This window comes from Pogonomyrmex barbatus, unplaced genomic scaffold (assembly GCF_055798465.1).
Source record: "Pogonomyrmex barbatus isolate J1 unplaced genomic scaffold, ASM5579846v1 scaffold6, whole genome shotgun sequence".
NCBI classification, from domain to species: domain Eukaryota; kingdom Metazoa; phylum Arthropoda; class Insecta; order Hymenoptera; family Formicidae; genus Pogonomyrmex; species Pogonomyrmex barbatus.
In genome coordinates, this window is record NW_028297160.1 from 5,768,531 (window position 1) to 5,791,519 (window position 22,989).

At 35.8% G+C, this 22,989-nt stretch overlaps 1 protein-coding gene across 5 annotated transcripts; it reads left to right on the forward strand.

Annotated features, from left to right (window-relative positions):
* The first annotated feature begins 387 nt into the window (after positions 1-387).
* wwk (anoctamin 8 white walker) lies at positions 388-22,918 on the forward strand. 5 transcript variants are annotated; one of them, XM_011634307.3, is made up of 16 exons: positions 388-762; positions 8,474-8,559; positions 11,669-11,829; positions 11,945-12,221; positions 12,364-12,552; positions 12,721-12,906; positions 13,140-13,292; positions 13,620-13,755; positions 14,210-14,265; positions 15,310-15,384; positions 15,456-15,776; positions 17,143-17,340; positions 17,774-18,065; positions 18,661-18,978; positions 19,468-19,654; positions 20,325-22,918. In XM_011634307.3, the coding sequence occupies exons 1-16, from the start codon at positions 522-524 to the stop codon at positions 20,869-20,871; spliced, it is 3,423 nt and encodes a 1,140-aa protein (XP_011632609.2). In that variant the 5' UTR covers positions 388-521; the 3' UTR covers positions 20,872-22,918. The 5 variants fall into 5 exon arrangements, with proteins under 5 accessions (XP_011632609.2, XP_011632607.2, XP_011632608.2 ...); XM_011634305.3 differs by having other exon boundaries at positions 389-762; positions 19,384-19,654; XM_011634306.3 differs by having other exon boundaries at positions 389-762; positions 19,387-19,654.
* Positions 22,919-22,989: the final 71 nt, after the last annotated feature.

A 22,989-nucleotide genomic window follows, 5' to 3' on the forward strand; every position in this document is an offset into this window, starting at 1 on the left:
TATTCAAGGAAATATCTAGTTTTTTACAAGTTGTCTTTTCAAGTACAGATACAGATGTCTCGGAAAAATTTTGAAGAAATTTACGAGTAAACTGATTTTAAGCTCTGCGTTGGCATTCTAGTCAACTCTTTCCTCACTTCCAAGATGGATTTTATCTCGCGCCCCGACCAGAATCTACCGTTACGTCGCCATCGATCGGGAAAGTTCAACCCCGCACGTGCAGATGGTGCCACGTCACGGAGGGATACCGGAAATACGACGGGGGATGCTCGAAGGGATCTCACCCCCTTCGTCGTCATCGTGCGAGTGGACGGCTAGGTGGCATGGTAGCCACGTAGGTGAGACGGAGGGTGAGAAGCGGCGAGGCCACGAAGAGGGGTGCAAGGAGTAAACTGTGGGCACGGGGACGAGGCGTGGGGGGAGAGGGCGGACGAGAACGACGTAGTGAGAGGAATCAGAATTTAGTTGAGGCGCAAGGGTCCTCCGGCTAAGGACTACGGTCCCTGGCAGTCCGGGACATTATGCCAGGCGGCGAGGGGTCCCCGATCAATCTCCTCGACCACCACCATCATCATCGCGCGTCAGCCGCCGCCGCCGCCGCCACTACGTCCACGTCCACGACGGACGAGTGCGCGAACGGTGACGATGTCAGGACGACGACCACCGGCGCGACCCTCACCAGCGCGATGACGAGCGCCCTAACGGGCGACGGTCTCCGTCGCAGAAAGGTCATACACGCGGCCCGAGAGACCCTCGATAAGGGTGAGTTAGGCGCCACTTCTTTTCGTTTCCCTCGCGCGATACCACCGCGTTCCCCGATCGTCGCCGCGGCCTTACGAAACCTCGCGCAACCACTCGTCGCCGCGGGCACCCTAGTCCCAAATCCCCTTCGACTTTCTGGTGCACGGATATCGGGATCGATTCTCCTTCCCCATGATGCCGCCCGATAGGCGGAACGCTCTGCGATCCGCTCCTGGCCTCGTTCTACGGAGTGATCGTGGAAGAGCGAACTGGCTGAATTAATACCGATTCGCGAGACTCTATGTGGTTTCTGATATTAATCGCGCACACATGTCGCTTTTAATATCACGAACAGTGACTGAGAGATAGACATCGCGAGATACCAATTTAGATCTTCACAGATCCCTAGCGCGTGGAATGTATGAATAGCTCCTTTGGAGAAAGTATTCAGAATTCAAACTCGTCTTTGTGTTAACGTTTATTATATATTTTAAAATTTGATTCATGAGTTAATTTTAAATATTAATTATTGTATCAGGCAATATGTGAACGCGAATTTACGTAATAATTTTCGCACTTTCTTTAGTTTTGTTATTAACAGTCTCATAGAAATATCTTATGGAAATATGCTGGAGCAATTCTATTGATGTATCCGCGAACATGACGAGACTCATAAATAATACATGCATTTCGGGGGAGATGAATTCATGCGGATTCTAACAGAACGACAAAATGACACTACGCTCGAGTTACGATGATAAATATTTTTGCAAAAGAAACGTGTTTTATGTTATGTTGTTCTCTTTTCACGACCTCGATATTTCCAGACCGCCATGTTGCAGTTGTATTTTCGAAATGGTTGCTGTTGTGGCATTTATGCGGGTACATATATGCACCACAGATACATCAAGATCTTTTCATGCGATAGAACATCAAACAGAAACTATTTCACAATTAATCGATAGCATCTCCCTGTCACGCAATTTAAATTTTCTGTTAACTTTGTATACACTTATATAATTTAAACTTGATATATTTTCTCCTCTCTCGTAAAATTATAATAAAAGTAAAATAGATAAAAATTCTAAAACACGTAATTTATAAAATGCATTCTTGCGTATTTAATAATTACTTAAATGTATTAATGTAATATATATCATTATAAAAAAGAAGAAATAAAGAAAAATTTTATTACTATTAATAATAATTAATTATTATTAATAATAATCAAATTCATCATTATTCTTTCTTTTTCTGTTAATAAAAAACTAACTATTATAAATTTAAAATATTTTGTTTAAGCCTATATTATTTAAAAATTTTCTCAAAATATAAAAAAATTTTCATAACATAAGATTTTTAAATATTTAATAAAATATATTTGTCTAACATTAAAAACCAGTATTATCATAGAAATAGCTGCAGAAAATGCTGCAATTCCATGTGGCCAAATCTCATCTTTTACGCTTTGTCAATTTTAACATTCAACATATTTTATGCGAGCACGAGAGTTACGTAAGAATCCCTCACACGTGGACTGAATGCATTATGTGTTTGTGTTTGTAAGTGTGATATATAAAAATAGTTTATTGCTAATTCTATAAATAATTATATAATGATTATATACAAGATGTGTGTAATCCAGATGTGTATAATCCAGATATTATAATAATAAAATTTATATAATAAAATTATATACTAATACGTAAAATATATTAAATGTGATCGACAAAAAGTTAAATTAACGTTTTAATGATTGTTATTTTATATTCAATTTACATAGAAATAAATTTGAAAATTACATATAAAACAAAAGAATTGCACTACTAAATTAGAAATATGTCTTCACTCTTCCATTTATATTTTTAGGCGTTTTTTTATTTCCACATAGTTAAATCTCTTGGATGTCGATTCATAAATTTCCATGAATTAAAATTCTTAATTGAACTTAATTATTTTATGCAATTTATATTGTAAGCATCAAATTTGTTTCAAAAAAATTCTCTATCTTCCAAAATATTTAAGTCGGCATTAAAAGTATTTACAATATTATATCTTAAACGTGATACGTCAAAGTCTACGATAATATAAATTTATGGCAGGATGATCAATTCTAATTATAACTAATTTATCACCAGGAAATTCTTAAGTCTCAAAAATTTCTTATTAACAAATTTAATTAGCACGAAATCCACGCGAGACTAGTTTCAAACTTTGGCTCCAACTTCATCAAAAACAACGTTAACCCGAATTCGTTTGACACATAATATGAAATTTGTCTAAAAGATGAAAATATTTTGTCTGATTATAAATATATTTTTTATATTTTTTTTATATCTTTTGTTTTGATATGATTTTATCTCATATATTTAATCTTCCATTTAAATCTCAATTTAATTAATTTAAGTTAATTTATAAAGAAACTTCAGATCAAAGAAATCCTACGCGTTCTTCAAGCTGTCAATTTTTGCAAACATTAAAAGGAAACAACTTTGGCAATGGCAAAATTAAAAAAAAGAGGATCATGTTCTTAAAAAGTACAGGTCTTAGAAAATATAAAGCAAAAAGGGCGCTTAGCACTTGTTAACATCGGTGCTGCTCGAATACGCTACTCGACCTGTTTTTGTGTCACATCACAACTGCGCATTGAACCGAATGATATGGCATACTGTGCATTATCTATATTGTATTATTCATTGATTACTGGCGGTTTCAGGTAACATTTATATGAAGCTTAGAACGAAGGAATGATCAAATGATAGTTGATACTACCGCAACTTTACGTTATGATGAAAATTTCAATCAATTTTAGTTCTCGTTTGGTATCCGATAATTACAAATTTGTTAGACAATATAAGAATGTTAATATTTGCTTTTTTTATATTTGCCTATAAATCTTTTTTTATCTCTATAAATTTCTATCTAACAAATTCTTTTGTATCAATTCTTTTTTAAAAATTTAATTAAGATAGGAAGGTGTATACATAATATTCTACTCCTAACTTCCCTCGACTTTTCTTACACTTCATTTTTCCACCATTATAAATTTCTTCTTGTTTTCCTGGAAAACTTCATAAAAGAGAAAATTATTGGTGTATTAAACAACTAAATTAAATCCTAAATTAAATCTGTAAGAGAAAAAAGGCGTTTATACATTTCAATGGAGTACACAATAAAAATTACAGTAAATTAAAAAAAATATTAAAACAAATTAAATTTAAAGTTTATATTGTATAGTAAATTTAAAATTTATATTGTATATTTTGAACTAGGATCCTATAATATTGTATTATATTATTTATTGAAATATAATCGACTTTCACTTAGCAATTGCAAGTTATAAATGTTGCCATAAAAATGTAATTTTAATAAAGAATAATATGTTTAATAAATAATGTGTTTAATAGAGATGCAGATTTTTTTATTATTTCACCTTTTTTATACAGTGCAGAAAATTTCAATTAATGTGAAGCCGTGAATCTATCTTGATAAAATCGCATTATCTTGTCATCATATTAACATTTCATTACAACAAAATCTAAGAAACTTTCAAAATAACTTTTTGCATTTTATAATCTAATATTAATGTACGTATTTATGAAAAACTAATTTTGCTATCGCTTTGAAAAATATAAATATAAACAATAAATTATAAAATATAAAAGCTAGTAAAACTTGTACTATAAAAATTTACGAAAATTCTTAGCATGAATTCTAATCAAGAAATAAACGGCAATAAATTAATTATTTAATATGACAGAATGAAAAGACGAAGAGGATATCTAAAGACAATTTTAATTTATTTATACGTCTTAATATAATTTTATCATAACTATTTTTAAATAAAGCTTTTTCCTCAAGAAAGCGCAACACGGGAAAGCTTTCATAGTTTTATAGGATGCACTGGCGCCTTCAAGTCGCTCGCTGTCGTCGGCCGATGCATCGGACTGCAAGTGTAGACAAAGTACATTGACCTCGTTCCGAGCATACAAAGCCGATGAAGCATAAGTATTCGGTAAAAAGTTGTGTGTGCACAAATGTTTGTTTGTATGCGCTTCGACTTGGAGAATACTTATAATCGTGTGCTTACAAAATATAGAGTATATTAAAAATCTAAAACGATAACAAGAACGCAAAAACGGTTAAGGTTCGGAGCAAGAGTTGATCTCAATTTATTGCAAAATAATTCTCGTTGACATTTTTCTTTGTTGGTTGTGTGTATGAGCGGTAAAAGTATTGCGTCAAGACTGAAGATAGCAAAGATCCTACGGACGATTTCGTGCAGCTGGACGACATATGACGATGCCAGATATAAGTTGCGGAAAAATGTGGAACATATTGTTTACACACCGCACTGAGAAAATGTGACTATTACTTCACTTTTGCAAACAAAAGAGAAGCGTATCTAATACGTGTTATTAAAAAATCCTACATAATAAAAAGTGATAATTCTGACCTATTTTGTTAATTAAACTTTAAATTAAAATTATATTACTAAGATATTATATGACTTATGTTTTTATTATTTTGTAGAAATTTAAATTATCAAAAATAAAACATAAATATCAAGACATTTTTATCAAGAAAAGATTTATATTCAAGAGATTTATATTCCAGTCTAATCCAGAAATTACAGAAAAAAATGTGAAAAATAATTCGATATATAATACAAATATAATATAATATGCTTCATGTATACGTTAATAAAATTAAAATGTAAATCATGTGTTAATGCTACATTATAATAATTATATTATATTTTTTAAATTATATAATTAAATATAATTATTTTTAATATATATCTTTTAGATAACGATATGCAATATAATATAAAAAATGATTACATAATTTGTAAATTAAATACTTCAAAAATAATTTATAAATTTAATGTTTATTTTGTAAATTTTGTCAAATGGCAATTTTGACAATATTGATTCAATTATAATCAAGCATAATTAATTCGCTTATTTTTTAAGTTTTATTGCTTACAAATTACAATTAATTTATAATTCATAAAACTCGGAGTATACTCCGATTTTTATTTCTTGCTTAACAGCTAGTCAGAAAATTACAATTGCTTTATAATTATTATGCGGAAACATAGAATATCGTAATTGTCATTTTAATTGATTTACGTTATATGCATTTTTAAACACACATATATTTCGCATAATTGCCATAATTGCATATGACAACATTTTGCTCGAGTGCATACATGATGCGTGCATCGGAGATGTTAAAGGACGTCCTCGACGGAAACGCGTGATTTCTCTCGTTCGAGGCGGTCGTGTCCGTAATTTCCGCGTTTTGTGTGGCAAAACGTCCGTAGACGAGATGTAGATAGCGTGCACTTCGCGCGCGAAGAGTACAGATATATATGTAATCTGTATATACGCGCGGCTGTGACGTAAGAGGGATTCTCTCTCCATTCTCAACCCCCACCGAAATGAGATGCGATGCTAGCATTTCAGCAACGATTCATCCGAAGGGATTCGGAAATGGGGGGACCTCCCGTGGCAGTTTAACCACGGCGTATATTCTAGATCTCAGAGGTGCGAATTTCTGACCTGATGGCTCGCAAGTTATTAATTATTCAAATATTTCCGCACGAGCGACGTGCGACTGCGGCGTGCTGGAGCATTAATAATTAGGAGAGTAATAAAACTAACAGAATCTATTAATTTACTTTCAGCACCAAATATTCCGCTTGTTAAGGAATATATACATAAAATAATTTATTTATAAAAAAAATATATATATTTTTTTTATAAACATCTTCTCTCATATGGCATATACACCCTTCATAGATCTATCAAGATATATTTAAATAGTTTTGAAGTCTATAATGAAGAGAGCCAATCTTTGTTAAATTATTGTGTTAGATTTTAAATTACATGCAAATTACTTTCTCTTTTCCACGATATTTATTCATCAAATCTATCACAATATTCATCTATCATTGTTCTTTTTTATAGACCTATAACTAAACTGTGAAAAATATAAAAATACAAGTAATAACATAAAAAAGATTTTATGAAAAGATTTCTCGTGTAAAATGTAATTTGATTGCACCGGTGTTATCGTTACATGACCATGGATAGTACTAATGGAAATCATAATTCAAACCATATTCCTGAACTAAGAGATATCATACAGAATACAGAGTAACTTAGGTGCGCTTACATTAGCAATCCCTTTGGCTCCATTGCTATTGGAACTCTGCTATCATTTATGCTACATTGTCTCGATATTTTTGGAAAACCCCCAAAATAATATTTTAGTAAAAACACTGATTTAGAGATTATATTTATTATCACAAGATTCAGTGCTGCATCTTTTAAAATCGCAATTTTGAAGAAAGTCCTCATACGTAGAATTTAATATCAGTTGAAAATAAAATATTTAGTGTTTCGTCCAAACAATTTTGTCCAAACAAAATTTTGTACATTTAAGTTTATTTAATTTAATAATTTTTTAAAATAAATAAATTTATCAGAAATGGAAAACAGTTGTCTAAATGTCTTTTTACATATTTTTAGTAAGTAATATAAGAAAAATTGCAAGTAGTTCATCTTTCTCTATAAAAAAGCTGGTTTTTGCAAAATCGAACTACTTCGAATTCACTGACGTTTAACGACAATATATTCCGATGAGAGCTTTAAAGTTTTGCGGTCGATGTAGATGGATGCCCGTCTTCACGCCTACGCTAGATACCTTCGGGTCCGCTCGAAGTAATCGCACGTACTTTATCTTGTCGAGGGATTTTTAGTCATTACATGTTTTTGTGTATGTGAGATTAATGGTCGCATCCCTCGCAGAGCAATATAATTTACCGTCTGGTTTTTGTTACACGTGTTCGGAGAAACCGATTCTTACCACGACGATTGACTTTAACCGTAGTTTAATTGTTTCTCCGTCCCTTTCTGCAAACAGAAGAGACAATCAAACTACAACTCAAGTTAACTGACGTCACAGAGAAATCAGCCCTAAACGTTGAAACGCTATTCTTTGGCAATTGCTTTGCAAGCAAAGTGAACAAATATAATGCTGCTACGTTAATGACTCTCTTATTCGAGATTTGCTAAATGAACCATCGAATATTAAGAATATATTTTTCATTCTTTTATTTAAATCTTATCTGTTCTTCTTTAAAAAATATTTATTAACTATCGCTTTCTATTTTTCCATAGCAACATATAGAATGTACAAAGATATAAGAGAAAATGATAAAAGTATAAATTGTATTTTACGTAATCAATAATGCTTGAGATAATTCGCACAGAAAAAAAAAAAAAAGAAATCGATGTCCTCTTTTCCAATAGAAATATATGCGAGAAATATATACGAGATCGTTTTGATTGTAACGATTTGTAAAACTTTTAATGCATTTTAACGTGGAACGTACAGCTAATCTATTTGAGGAATCGTCGTTCAATGTTGCAATGTGCATAAATTTATTTTCTCGATAAGGCGGTCGAGATTCAATCTGGGAAAAGTCAATTCAAAAATTGATTTTTAAAAAAGGTATACGCCCACATTAAGCTAGGACTCACACTAGTTAAAAATAAGAGAGACTACACGTGTCATGTTAATAAATAACCGGGATAATTAAATATTACAAAGGCTGCACGCGTAAGCCTTTCATTCATGTCCGTTGTAATTCTTGATCTAATATATCCGTCTAACATAAATTCAATGATCTCGATAATTATGTACATGTTTTTCTTTACAGCATCCCGTCTTTTAAGACGAAAAATACCATGTACAGGCCATTTAATGACCCCCCGCCGCCTATGGATACAAAAGGTTCCTACTCAGGTATGTACTTCGAATGCCGTTAAATATAGTTAAATAGAGTGAAAAAATATTTTTGTGATACGCAAGAATAAAATTATTAAATATTCATTCGACATCGCGGACGACACGTCCCTGCGGAAATTTCGAAAGTTCACATCTTTCGAATCGATATGTATTTCTCCGCACAGTAGCGATACAAAACTTTGAAACTTCTCTTGGAAAAAACAACTTCTCTCGGAAGAAAGAATTTTTAAGCGCGTTGTATTAAATTACCTTATTAACAAAACTATTGTTTATATCACATTGTACATTATTCAACATTAAATTTGAAGAAATAATATTTGACGAACGTTACAAGCTGTGTTCTGTTTTAATTTCGATATCATTTCGGAGACCTGCGAGCTGTGCCCAATTATGTAATATTCGAAATAAATTGCACACGTCAATGTCATATTTAATATGCAGCGTAACGTCATTTACATAAATAAATTTGCAAGGGTAAATTATTAATTCCAAACGTTATTGAAAGAGTGAGATATATGTCATATTTTACGTCCCAGAACGAGTTTAATGCGCGAATACTCTTTTGTGATGAAAGGCAATGACAGTTTTCTCGTTTGGTAATGCAATATCGTTCGTATATCCGTTTTGTATTTGATTGCCATGGTCGTAGCGATAACGGCAGTTCTGTGTGCTGCCATTAACGATAGGTACTCAAAGTATCTTCGTTTCTTCCCCGTGACCATCTACATCAATCATGATATACAGCACAGTTCGATAACGTTATCGCGAAAATCTAATGATGGCAGAAAATACATCGATACGAATAATAAGAATATAAATTCTGAGTTTTAGTCTAGAAAAACAAACTTAGAGAAAAACAAACCTTGCTTACTTTCTTTTAATTGGAATAATCGAGCCAAACTTTCTGTGAGTAACGATCGTTAAACATTACGAATGATTCTACACAAGTGATAATATCGATCCTCCACATTAAGCTATTAGTAGATACCGAAGAACTTCGCGTGTTACTGCAAGGTTTACTTTCGAATTACATTGTTGATTCTGTATTCTATTTTGTTTGTCCTTCTACCATTCCGTGTTGAATTGCGAATTCCATTTTTGTCGTGTTAGCACAATGTGACGAGAATCTATCTTGGATGTGTTATTTTATGGAATATTGAGGACGTTTACAATGACTTTACTTCAATAATAAGTCATCTCTAAAATTTCATAAATTTTCACCTCTCTCTCTCTCTCTCTCTCTCTCTCTCTCTCTCTCTCTCTCTATTCAAGATAATTATAAAATTAATTCTATAAAAAATAAGAATTTCATTAAATTTATTTGTGTGATAGTTTAAATACTATTTTCATAGTTAAAATAATCTTTGGAAAAGAATAAAGAGTTATTACAATTGAAATCAAATTTTAGTAACAATTTTATTTGTGTATTATAATTAATCATATGTTTATTTTAAATAAATTTGGAAATTATAAAGATTTTTAATGTTATGAAATATTTCTATAAGACTCTATCGTTTACCGACACTGTCTACGATCCTTTGTTACTGTCTTTTCAAGTAGGTTGTCGCGTAATGATTGTAGCGTAGCGAAACACTGGCGATTATGATGTATATTATCATATATCATCAGTGCTCACTTATTGTAAGATATAATCAAGTGTTTTGTTTCTATTATTAAGTGTCATAGTTTCATATAACGTCATCAATTTCATAAAATTCCGTCAATATATTATATACATTATATTATAGAACAAATATAATATAATTTTTTCGAAAAAACAAACATTTAAATCTTACTAATCTATCTATTAAGTAAAAAATAAAAAAGTTATATTTTATGACACTACATACTACTCTTCTGGTTCTTTCACAATATTTTTCACTTTTATGTAAATTTATATTATATTTTTTATAAAAATATATTTTTTATAAAAAATATAATTTTTCGGAAATTGACGGAATATCGTCTATACTGATTTTTGAAAATTCATTTTTTGTTATGAACTGATTATATTCTTCTATAAAAATGTTATTTATATGCAGTCATCTGTTCATTTCATTTATATCTAAACGTGCAAATTAAACTATGCAAATGCAATAGATACTATAATATACAATGCATCTATAGAATATAATAGAATTTGTATATTATGTGTGACTTGCAAGCTAATTGTTTCCATAACAATATTTGTTTCCATTTATATATACTTGCACCATTTGCAATAATACGCATTTCCGCATATAAATGGAAATTGTGATATGTATATCTAAAGAACATTTTTATGATGCATTTTTCACGATACCATATATATTGCGAATTTTTTTTCGATTTTTTTTCGATTACTGGAAAAGGAATTATCACGTCATTACACACAGCGCTAATTAATCTTATAAATTATTACAGAGGAAGAAAGGAAAAGAGAGAAAGGGAATTATTGATGGTACAATACTATTAAAGTATCAGGATAATGACATAAGCAATTTCTCGCACAAAGCGATTAATTGATCACGTATATAACGCAACAATTTCTCTCCATAAAGATAAAATCGATTTTTTTACTTGCATTATTTTACACTATCCTAATCTTTTAGTACTCGCGAATCAAAATAAGCTGGCTGAAATCCAACTGGTATAGTGCTTGGTATTGCCAATTCACGTACAACGATACCTCGATAACACGGCTGACCTAGTAATGCACGTAACTACTTGGCTACGCCACTAAACCTACGAGTGATTTTTTTTCGGTCGCGTTGGAAACCATTAATATTTTACGAACGACATGTAAGACCGTTGAACTATCGCTCGAAGAGCGTACCCTGACTTAATGGATTTGCGTGGTAGTCCAATAAATTTAATTTACTCCTCCAAAACCTTTTTTTTTTTTTTTCTTCGCATTTTCTCGCAGGTCAGTGAATGACAAGTTTAGAAACAGAAATTGCTTTCCAAACCCCTTTAAAATTATTTATATATAGAATGTCAACATTTAAATCACTTTTAATTCTATTACATCCACCCTTGATATACGGAAGAATATTGAGATAAAGAGATAATTGTAAATTCAGTCGTGTTATCTGTCACGCAAGGAGTTCACCTCGATGCCTTTTAGGAATGCGACGTAGTCATGATGTTCCCCAGCGGAGCGAACGACGAGACCTTGATGTGGCTTCTAGGTCGGCTCCGGGCTGGAACCCCGGGGCTAATAGTTCACGTGCGACATCACGCCTCGTCGGACAGTTACGGGTTTTACATTACGGCGCCGTTTAGCGTGTAAGTGTTTAATTTCTCTTGGTAGACTTATATTTTAACGTGAACGCGCGCTTAAGAGGCGCCGCACACGTGCGAGAACAATCGTATGTAGACGTAACCTCACCTCGGCTCGCAGTCTGCTCAAAGCCGCCGAGGAGGTGCATCTACCGAAGTCCCTCCGACAGGAATTCGGCGGTGGATTCAAGGAATTCGTCGGCTCCGAGGCTAACTGCTTCGAGGGCAGCGACGACGAGATCCGATTCTTCACCACCCAGGAGAGGCAGTCCCTGGTGCTGCATCTACTTCACACCCTGAGGGCCGGCCCTCAGGATCTCCATAGTCTGCCCGGTCTTAAAATGGTGGAAGGTCAAGCGATTATCCCAAAGTGCATTTCGTCTGGTATTATTTCTCAGGTGCGGTACATGGGTATACGGATTTTATCGTTTCTCGTTTCGCACCCTTCTTCGACGAGATTCAGAGAACTTCCTTCCCCCCCCCCCCTCCCCCCCGTTGAAGTGAAGAGCTGTGATTCTCGACGAGATTCTCTTTTGTTAGGTCTTCCCTCTTCATGAATTACCCGCGTTAGAGAAACTGCAACGGAGCTGGGTCCGCGCGTTCCTCAGCCCCCAACCCTTGGACGACATTTGTAAATACTTCGGGGTGAAAATTACCATGTACTTCGCCTGGCTCGGCCACTACACCACCGCTTTGATTGTTCCAGCTGCAGTGGGTGTCATATACTGGGTACGTATGCGCCGGCATAATTCAAACAACATAAGCAAAAACATAAGCAAATGCACGAAACACGATATTTACTTAATGAACGTATGTAAAATAAGTCGATTCTCGTATAGCGAAGATTTGAAAACGAGTGAAAATGCCAGTAACTGGAGAATTGTTCCGATTGTTCAGGTCGGCATCATCGGCAAGAACCAAGCGGTGGAGGATGTGGCGTACGTTCTGTTTTCGGTGTTCAACGTGATATGGGCTACCGTATACCTGGAGACGTGGAAAAGGAGGGGCGCGGAATTGGCGTACAGGTGGGGCACTTTGGATCAGAGGGACGATTTATTGGTCGAGCCTAGACCTCTGTTTACAGTAAGAACCTTTCGAACATTTTTACGTCTTAGCACCTCCGATGTCGGCATAGTAACGCCGTAGTGTGCTACTCCAACGTCTACACCTGCACAGCACTATGAGAATAGAATACACATTCGCTACGTCGTACAATTGAAAAATATAGAAAGTGCTATAACTCTGGACTCTTTTGTCGAACATCTAATTGTGAAATCCACATGAAGCTCGAGCAATTGTCGTTGTTTGTTGTTCAGGGAACTCTGGAGATCTCCCCGGTGACGGGTAGGCTGGAACCGACGTATCCCAGGTGGCGAAGAAATATGTTTCGATACTTCGTGAGCGTGCCTATTATCGCGATCTGTTTACTCTTCGTTTTCATCGTTATGATCCTGAGTTTTCAGATACAGGTACATTGTATAGTACATTGTACAGTTCTGCTCATTTAAAAAAATGTGGATTGATTAGCAAGAGAAGTGATTATTAATATTGTTTAAAGTTTACTATTCCCAAGTATAACAAAAATTTCTGATCACTTGAAAATAAGATATAGATGTAATAATGATTTAATTATTTAAATTAAACTTAAGTCCAAAAAATATATATAATACGTTTAGTGTAACATAAGTGCGAATCATTGCACTCGTTTTTAGAAAGAAATGAAAGAAAACGTGATATGAGATTTATATAGATTCTTTTTTGACAAAAAATTAATTTAATTTTGCGGAAAATTATAGGATTGGTGGGACGCGCATCTTGAATCTGGAGGCTACGGATTCTGGCTCAGTTACGTGCCAAAGGTTTTGCTCGCGGTGGTGATTGCACTAATGGATGAGGCGTACTTCAAGGTTGCGGTGTGGTTGAACGATTTGGGTATGTATCCCAATGATAATCAAATCCTTATACTTTACACTATCTTTCTCTATTTTTCTTTCCATCTTCCCCTCCTCTCTCTCTCTCTCTCTCTCTCTCTCTTCTCTCTTGCGACATAATCGTATCTCCGTGCGACTCAAAATACGAACAATCGCCATTTGCCGACTTTTCGCATCGATATATGTATTCTACGGTACACTATGCACGTCTAGTTCAAGAGCATAGCATATACTTTCGATAATTTTTCCACGGCTTAGCTTCTTCTAGAGACTAATTGAAAGACTATGTAACGAGAACGTTATACATATTTACATGAAAGATTGTTGCTCTATTCTTTTTTTGTGTGACTAAACCTGTGACATACTATAGATACAGTTATCGTTTATCATTTAAATTTTGGAGAGCGTTCATGGTGCGGTAGATAGTATTTGTGATTTTTGTGTGTTGGACGCAGAAAACTATCGACTAGACACCGAGTACGAGAATCATCTGATCTACAAAGTGGCACTGGTAATAAGAAGAACTCTCCATTTTCAACGAATAGACTATCAATGTTGTGCTAAACGTTGTACACAAGTCCTCCTCTAATTAAACGCGATTAATAAAAAGTTTCATCATTTATCTTTAGATCATTACTTATTTCATTGTATATTATGAGTTGAATTAAAAAGCTAAAATTGTAATTATGTATAACAGACTTTTAATATTAGATTTTTCAACTCGTAATATATCATAAAAAAGTTTTATGGCGTATTATGAGTTGAGTTTAAAAATTAAAATTATATCAATAATAGATCAAATTATATAATTATATGGTAATTTGTCTGACCCGCTTAATTTTAATTTTTCGATAAAAAATTAATTTTACATTAATTCTCAAAAATCGAATATAACATTACATTTAAAGAAGTATAGTTTAATAGTTTCATCATGATTAGTTTAACAAACCGTGATATTTTATTACAATTATTTTTTTATCGAGTATATCAGAATTCATTGAATACACTGTATAACATTGCTGAACAAATGATTTCAGACAAAATAATTTTTTTTTTTATAAAAAAATGAATTTCAATCTGAAATTATTTTACGTTACATGTTTTAACAGATGTAATAAATTCTGCATTTAAAATATGAATACAATACGTATTATTAAAAATTAGAATTTTTTATAATTACAGAAATAATATTTCAATTGTTATTTATTCAGTTTTGTAATCTGATACGATAATTTGTGATTCAGACAAACAAATTTGATATAAAATGTAACCGCGATATCTGAGGAATAAGCAATCGTTATATTAGAGGAAGACATTTTAAGAAAGTACAATATAGACCTGAAGCTTTTTGTTTTAAAGCAGAAGTGCCTGCTCTGGCTGTCTCTGTCGCTGCATGAACATTCTTTTCGCAAAAGAACACTTTTTTGCTTACGCTTAATAATCTTATACATCACAGGCCTTTGTAATCGCTTTTGTGTGCGTTTTGTACATATGATGTATATGTTAACGTCACTGCGATCTCTAGATAATCTACAACGACTATCCTATATTTCAGTTTCAGTTTGTAAACTCCTTCCTATCGCTGTTTTACATCGCCTTCTATCTTCAAGATCAAGAGAGACTCAAGGAGGTGAGGATTCAATTGTCCCTCCCGTGGGGCGTTTTAACCTACGTGAGTGAGAATACGAATTTGCGTTTCAGCAACTGGCGGCTCTGCTCATAGCTCGCCAGGTGATCGGTAATCTGAAGGAATCCGCGGTGCCGTATCTGATCGAGCAACTACGACTGGCGCGGTTGAGCTTCGAGCTGTTTGGGGCCCTGAGTCCCAGCGAGGCGAGGCCGCCCCCCGGCCAGGAGGGAGGCGAAGAGGCACAGCAGGGCGGTAAGGACAGCGAGGAGAAAGAGGACAGGCCCGACAGCGGCAAGTCGAAGCAGCGGAACGTCAGCCAGGCAGAACTGGAGAGTTCCCTCTACAGAGTAGGGCATCCCACTAATTCTCTACTTAGTGACGTTACGTTCAAGGTTTGGTCTAGATTTAGCCAATAGCTCTTTCGTTTTTTTCTGGGAGCACTACACCGCACACACGCATCTCGACCTCGAGGCACTCGCAAGCGAGAAAACGATTGATACGTCCAGATATATACGAGAAATAAAGCGAATTAAGACGCATTTTCTTCGTCGAGTTAATACGATAATTAGACCTGTGCTTTAATGGATGCTTCGGAGCCACCCTCTCGTCAAAGTTTCTCTCCTCGAGCAAGTTTCGAGCAAGTTGTCCGTCAATGCGTTGTTCGAGACTGCGAGTGAATCGAACGCGTCGTATCATAGATCAATCTACTTATCTCACCTCTAAGATCTTTTCGTCCGTTGTTTCCGCTCAGATAGCACGCTATCGCATGACGACTGAGTCGAATTATTAATAGCAATAACGTCGTTTGTTGCGTTTGTTCGTCATTTCTTTTTGCAGAATTTTAATGATTTTTTCCCGTTTCACACCCATTCCATCGACGACGCACAGGTATCGACCAGGAAGGTAATATCATATTCATCCTATTCATTAAAGATCAATCTTTTCTGTCACAAACAACTCTTTCCAAAAATGCATAATGTTGAAGTATCTTGACGATCAAAATATTACTATAATTTTAAGTAAATTAATAAGAATAATAATAATATAGTAATAATAATTTCTAAATTTTCGTCATCTCAATTTGGTTGGCTAATTATTTTCATAACATGTTACAATATTTTTCAATATTATGTACTTTTCAAGTGACCGACAGGAATGAATAGAATTCTCACGGCTTATCTCACGCAAAGCCCACCCTTGTTTGCGTTTTGCCAAAAATCAAGTTTTTTTTAATGTGTGCACGCCCAAGATATAAGTTATCATGTTTCAATTATTTAAAGACACGAAACAAGCACTGAATATGTACACCTTGTTGACATCGTATCGACATTCTTTTTTAAGTTTTTTACAATATATAAATAAATTTATATTATACTTATTTCACTGCCAAATATTACCAGGTTAGTTTTGAATGATTTTATATATAAATATATGTACATTATAAACAAAGCTAGCAAGTTGCGATTTTTTTGTATATAAATATTAGAAAATTCTATATTATATTTGTATTTATATAAATTTGCTAAAGTAGTTATACTTATATAGTTTTCTGCTTATATAATATTATATATAGCATAATAACAAATCGCGCTAAAAATCATATGCAAATTTATATGATATATAAAATTATATAAACTTATATACAATGTCTAATAAAAATCTTTTCGACTAAATTTTCTAATTTATAGACAATTCGTAAAATACTTGTAATACTTACATGTCGTATAAGTTTAATGAATAACGATTTTCAATTTGCAGTATGACGGAGCGTTTTCAGAGCATTTGGAAATGCTATCGCAACTAGGATACGTTTGTCTCTTCTCTTCAGCATTTCCGTTGGCTGCGATGGCTGCTTTACTTGGGAATTTGCTCGAATTACGCGGCGACGCATTTAAACTATGTTTCGTGCTTCAACGACCTTTCGGGCGTAGAGTCTCGAATATCGGCACATGGCAAGTAAGTGAAAAACGATCTTCGAATTTATAATATACGCGGGCATAAATTCGAGAATGAATTTAATCCGCAAAATAATGTAAAAAGTTTAATGTGTCATACCTGATCTTGCTAAGTTACATTTGTTTTTATATTAAAATTTCTCCCTTATAAAAAAAAATCATCTTTATTTATCTTCACGAAAAGTATTCAAAGTGATTACTTTAGTCAAGCAGAAGCTTTTATGACATATTTGTTAAAAAATTATTGTCTGTCAAAACAAAAATAAAATATTCGATGGTAAAAACGTGATTTGAAATTAAAATTAGGATAAATTTTTTTTTATTTTTGCATGAAAATCTGCAAAATTATGCTCGTATATTAGAAGACACATTGTAAAATGTTAAAAATTTAATATTTAGCCTAATTTACATGTTCAATTTTACGACTTTAATAGAACGCGATGGAGGCGATGGGCTTGGTCGCTATTTTAGTAAACTGCGCCCTGATCGGACTGAGTGGGCAGGTGCAACGAATGTTTCCAGAAATGTCAGCAACGCAGACGATTTTATTAATCGTGGCATTGGAACATATAATGTTCGCGATTCGATTCGTGATTATTTGTGCGATTCCCGATATTCCCCATTGGGTTGCTACCGAGATGGCTAAGGTGGAATTCCTGAGGCGCGAGGCAGTCCGAAGGCTGTCATCGACTCCATCACCAGAACAACAACCAACAACAGTGATAGGTACATAATCCATCTATATATAATGTATTCTGTGTACACACACACACACACACACACACACACACACACACACACACACACACACACACACACACACACACACACAGAAAGAACAGTTTTGCTGAAATATCTAAAAATTTGGCCAGATACAGATCTGAAAATAATTTTGCCGAATCAAAATAATTATATAAAACGTTCACATTAATTGTTAAAATATTTTGCATTATTATTATCGTGCTTAAACATCCAATATATAATAATTTTAATAATCCAACAAAATTATTTTACAGAACTGTTTAAATTATTTTACAGATCTGGTCAAATTTTTAGATACCTCAAGGAAATCTTTCTTTCCATGTATTCTCTAGCTGCTCTATTTACATAATATATATCAAAGCTAAAAAATTAAAAAAAAGCTTTAAAAATTAAAACATCTTCGTATCCCAGTCTTCCCAATCCAGTCCAACCATTATTAACTATCTATCCAATTTCCTATCCATGAATGACTTCGCTCTATCAGCGAGAAAGTGTTAATCGCTTTACCCGTCGCATTATATCCTTCCTCCTACCAGCTATTAATTTCGCTCGAACTCAGGGAGATTCGTGGTGAGTCCAGCAGACGGAGAAAGCGAAGAGCAGCACTTGCTTTCCAATCGCACCGGCTACGCGACCACGTCCAGTCGTGTGGACACCCCGAACTTGGCTTCGACCACCACCCATACCCCGAGTGGCCCGACAACGCCCAGCGCTGCGTCGGTGCCGAGGATCGCGGAGACGCCACCCACGGTCGAGACCCCCGCCGGAAGCGGTGGAAGCAGCAGCGAGACCAGTCCGTTCCTACCCGAGAGCAATTCCAACGTCAGCCGGGATATTCGTAACACGCCGAGGTGTTCCATACCCGGAGGCGAGCGAGGTTCGATTTTCTGACCGCGAACAATTTTGCGGACAGCAAACATTTATGCGCAATGCTCAAATCACTGTTGACATATTGACTGCCGCGGAGATCTTCCGTGACTGACGCTACTGGAATTTTTTTTAAAATGTTTGCAAAAGATAAATCCAATATAATTATCTAATATAAAATTTGGAATAAGATAAAGAGTGATGATAAAGTAAAAAGTGCGTTATTCGATAATCAAAAATTTATCTTTCTTTCTTAATCATATTATTTAATTTTTTATTATTTTATGTTTAAAAATTTGGAAGACGTGTAGAAAGTACTGGGGGCAGACAACATGTTAATAACTGTCACAAAAGCATCAAGAATCGCGTCAGACTTTTAGAGAACAAATGAGTTGCATTGACGAGAGTTTTTCAGTAGGAAGACGTTCGAGGGAGTGGTTGAGCAACGAACCGGAAGCGTCCGGTACCAACGATCAGTATAGTCATCATCTGACCATAGGACCGCACGGCGGCGTTGATTGGGTACGTCGGTTAGGTCTGGAGCCTGGTGGACGAAAATCGAGCGATTCCGAAATTAGCGGAGCCGGTGCCGTGAGCGGACGGGAGGAGGATTTGACATTGCACAGGTCCACCGACTGCATCGTCTCCAAAGAACTCGCGTCCTCTTCAGATAGCGATCTTCTCAGGTAGATGGAAAGAAGTCTCGTTTTTCTTTGATAAAATACACTCCCTGATCTTTCTTCTAGTTTTCCTCTTTATTCTTATCTATATTCAAAAATGTCTTGAACTCCAATTTTTATGGAGAAAGTTTTATTTTAGATAATTATAAACATATTATCTTAGACCACAAATGTAAAAAAATTATTCTTATGTGTCCTTTAATATTTTGTTTAATAATTTTTCTTTGATAAAATATATCGTCCGATCAAATCTTTCTTTTGGAAATTTTCTTCTTTATTCCTATCATATATTTTAATTTCAAAAATGTCTTGAACTCCAATTTTTATAGAATTAATTTTTATTTTAGATAATTATAAACAGATTATTTAAAAAAAAAGTTCTTTTTATAGTCTTTTAATATGCCGTTTTCTCCGGAAAGGATAAAATATATCCGTTGATCAAATCTTTCTTCTAGCTTGGAATCTTCTTCATTTTTATCATGTACTTTAATTTCAACAATATTTTGAACTTCAATTTTTATTTTAGAATATTTTAAACTTCAGTTTTTATCTTAATTATAAACAGATTATCTCGGATTATCACAAATATAAAAAAAACTCTATTTACGCATCTTTTAACATTTTGTTTGATAAGTTTTTATATTTTGGTACTAACACGTTAGTTTCCTACTTAAAGATCGGCGCCGCCGTGGGCGATGGCTCACAGGAACCAGAAATTCCGTTTTTCTCCCGAAAAGGAGAAGGAGCGCGAGAAGACGGAGAAGCAGCAGTACCAGCATCATCATCGGGAAACCCGAGAACTCCGAGAACCGCGAGAAACCCGAGAAACGCGGGAAACACGGGAAACGCGGGAGGCACACGATCATCGCGAACGGCAGTCCTATGTCGCCGAAAAGGAGAAGGACTCGAGCGGACTGTCGGACTCCAGCAAGACCATCTCGAGTCAGGAGGAGGAAAAGCCGACAAAGGAGGATCGGGAGGCGAAGAAGACCCGCGTGAAGCAGAGCCTGATGAAACGAGCACGCTCGGTGGCGATCTTCTCGCTGAAGCTGAAGGAACGCCGCGCACGGGAGGCCGAGCTCAAGGCCAAGGAGGCGGAAAGGGAGGCCAGGTGGCAGCAGCCGCAGTCGTGCGTCGGCGGCGAGCTCTCGTGCATCCCCATAGAAAAGCTTATCTCCGTGGACGACATCGCGGCCATGGAAATGCGCCGGACGAATCATTAGCCGCTTAACGAAAATTGTCCTTCTCACACTTTTGTTTCCTCGCTACGTAGAGAGCCGTTCGCGTACCGCGACACGCGCGTTGCGCGCCCGACGGACGGTGAGAGATCGCACCCTCTTCGATCGCGCGGAGTCGCGACGGAGGGATGATAAATCCCGGGCGGCCTCCCTCCACCCTTCCACCATCCCACTTTTCCCCCGCGTGCAGGTACGCGGTAACCGGACGAGAGAAAAGGCGCACAACTCTTACGAATCATCGCAGGCTACAAGGATACCGTAGATAACATTCCGTAGACACTACCCCCTCCCTACTGTCCCGATGCCTAGACACAGGGCATCGAACCGCGGTCCCCGGCTCGATTCGGTTCGGTTCCGGAACGAAGCGAACACGCGTAGCGTACGTTCGAAGGACTTAGAGTAACACCAGATATTCCGTGATGAGGATTGAAAATCCTTAAACATGCGGTATCACGAATGAAGCGTAAAACTTTTTTGAAACGGAAATATTAATAAGATCTTCCCCAATTTGCGACGAAATGATCTCTCAGAGATCTCGCAGAGTATTGATCTCTTCTACGGGTAGAGAAGCAAAAAGACAAAAAATTTTGCTAATTTCAGGAAACTGAAGTGATAATTTTACAAGCGAGAAAGTCGTACTAATTTTTTTTAATAAAAACGTGAAAGTACATGTTATGAACGCTAATTTTAAGAATCTGTTAAGCTCCAGTTTTTACGTGGTTTTTTATTTTACATAATTATAAATAGATTATTTCGGAACACGTGCGCACTGTGATGGCTGACATTAATCCACCTGTAAATCTTTGTATTATAAATCTTTTCTTGAACGCGCTGTTCCGAAACCGAAACGCATCAATTCCGATAATTCTAATGTCCCGTCGATTCGATGCTCTGCTAAATGGCACGTTCTTAGGCTTAGGTCGCTCAACCGATCGTAGACAGGTGAGCTCCGAACGTTCACGTTCGTGCCGAGTCCAGTATTCCACGCCGAAATTGGATCATCCTCGGTTGCTTCGCAACGCGCGTGTAACGAAATTCCCGACGGCGCGGTCGCACGCGACGATCCGATTCGATCCGATCCGTCGCGGGAAAACCGGGACGAGAAGCCGGGAAACCCCGGCTGGAATAGTCACGAGGCGTTTCCCTCCCCTTAGAGAAAATTGTTAAGTATCCGGGGTATATTGCGCCCTCGCGCTGTTTAGCTCAGCAAGTCTAACCGCGAATCGGCGCGAAACTCAACGAAAAACCTGGTGGAGGAAACCTTGTTGTTGTTGCGGTAATAAATTGTTAATTAATCTATAAAAATTTAGGCATTAATGGATTAAACGAACTTTTGCTAAATAGATCTCTACGAAGGCATATCACATTGTCGAGACCATCCGCGTCGTCACCGCGCCGCCTCTCAAGTTTCGTGTCCCCGTTCCCAAAGTCGGATGCGTGGATGCAGGATCGAGTTCGCGAAACTCACTCCGGTGATGAGAGATCAGAGAGGTCAGAGATAGAGCGCATGGCCCCACGCACGCGCGAAGCTCTTCGTCCAGGAACAGAAGGATCTAGTGGTCATTTTTGTATATAGCGAAAAATGTTATGCAGAAAATTGTAAAATCGGTTTCCATGGCCTAGCCTCATGTCCCCGTCCGCGGCTGAACTTTAGCGCAGAGTTGTTGAGTATTACACACGACAAACACGCGAACACAGACGTACAGATACACGTACATACAAAAGAAACATAAACATATACAGATACATATACATTGACATTTTATTACATTTACCGATATTGTTAGTAGCTTAGTATTTATTAACCATTAGATGCATCCACATTGAGCACTGTTGAGCAAACCGATAATCGCGTTGTACGTAGCGTATCCTTCGGGAATTTGCGAGACACAAGTGCATTTTAGATGCAAAATTGATAGATTAGCCGCTTTTCGTAAGGGCAGGTCGAAATAAATTCAGCCGGAAGCATCTGTGTTTGTTAGATGTTTTGTATAAAACAAGGGAATTGAGCCAATAAAAATATTCTACAAAATACGGATCTTCTTTCTCTTTACGATCTTCTTTCTCTTTGTTTCCGTGTTTCCCTTGTGTTTTTAGAAACTG

What these genes read in the sequence shown, in the direction of transcription:
- wwk (XM_011634305.3), top strand. Translation starts at nt 522, where the DNA reads ATGCCAGGCGGCGAGGGGTCCCCGATCAATCTCCTCGACCACCACCAT. An exon ending in TACAAAAGGTTCCTACTCAG is followed by an intron (nt 8,560 to 11,668) that starts GTATGTACTTCG and finishes GATGCCTTTTAG; the next exon opens with GAATGCGACGTAGTCATGAT. An exon ending in TCCTGAGTTTTCAGATACAG is followed by an intron (nt 13,293 to 13,619) that starts GTACATTGTATA and finishes GGAAAATTATAG; the next exon opens with GATTGGTGGGACGCGCATCT.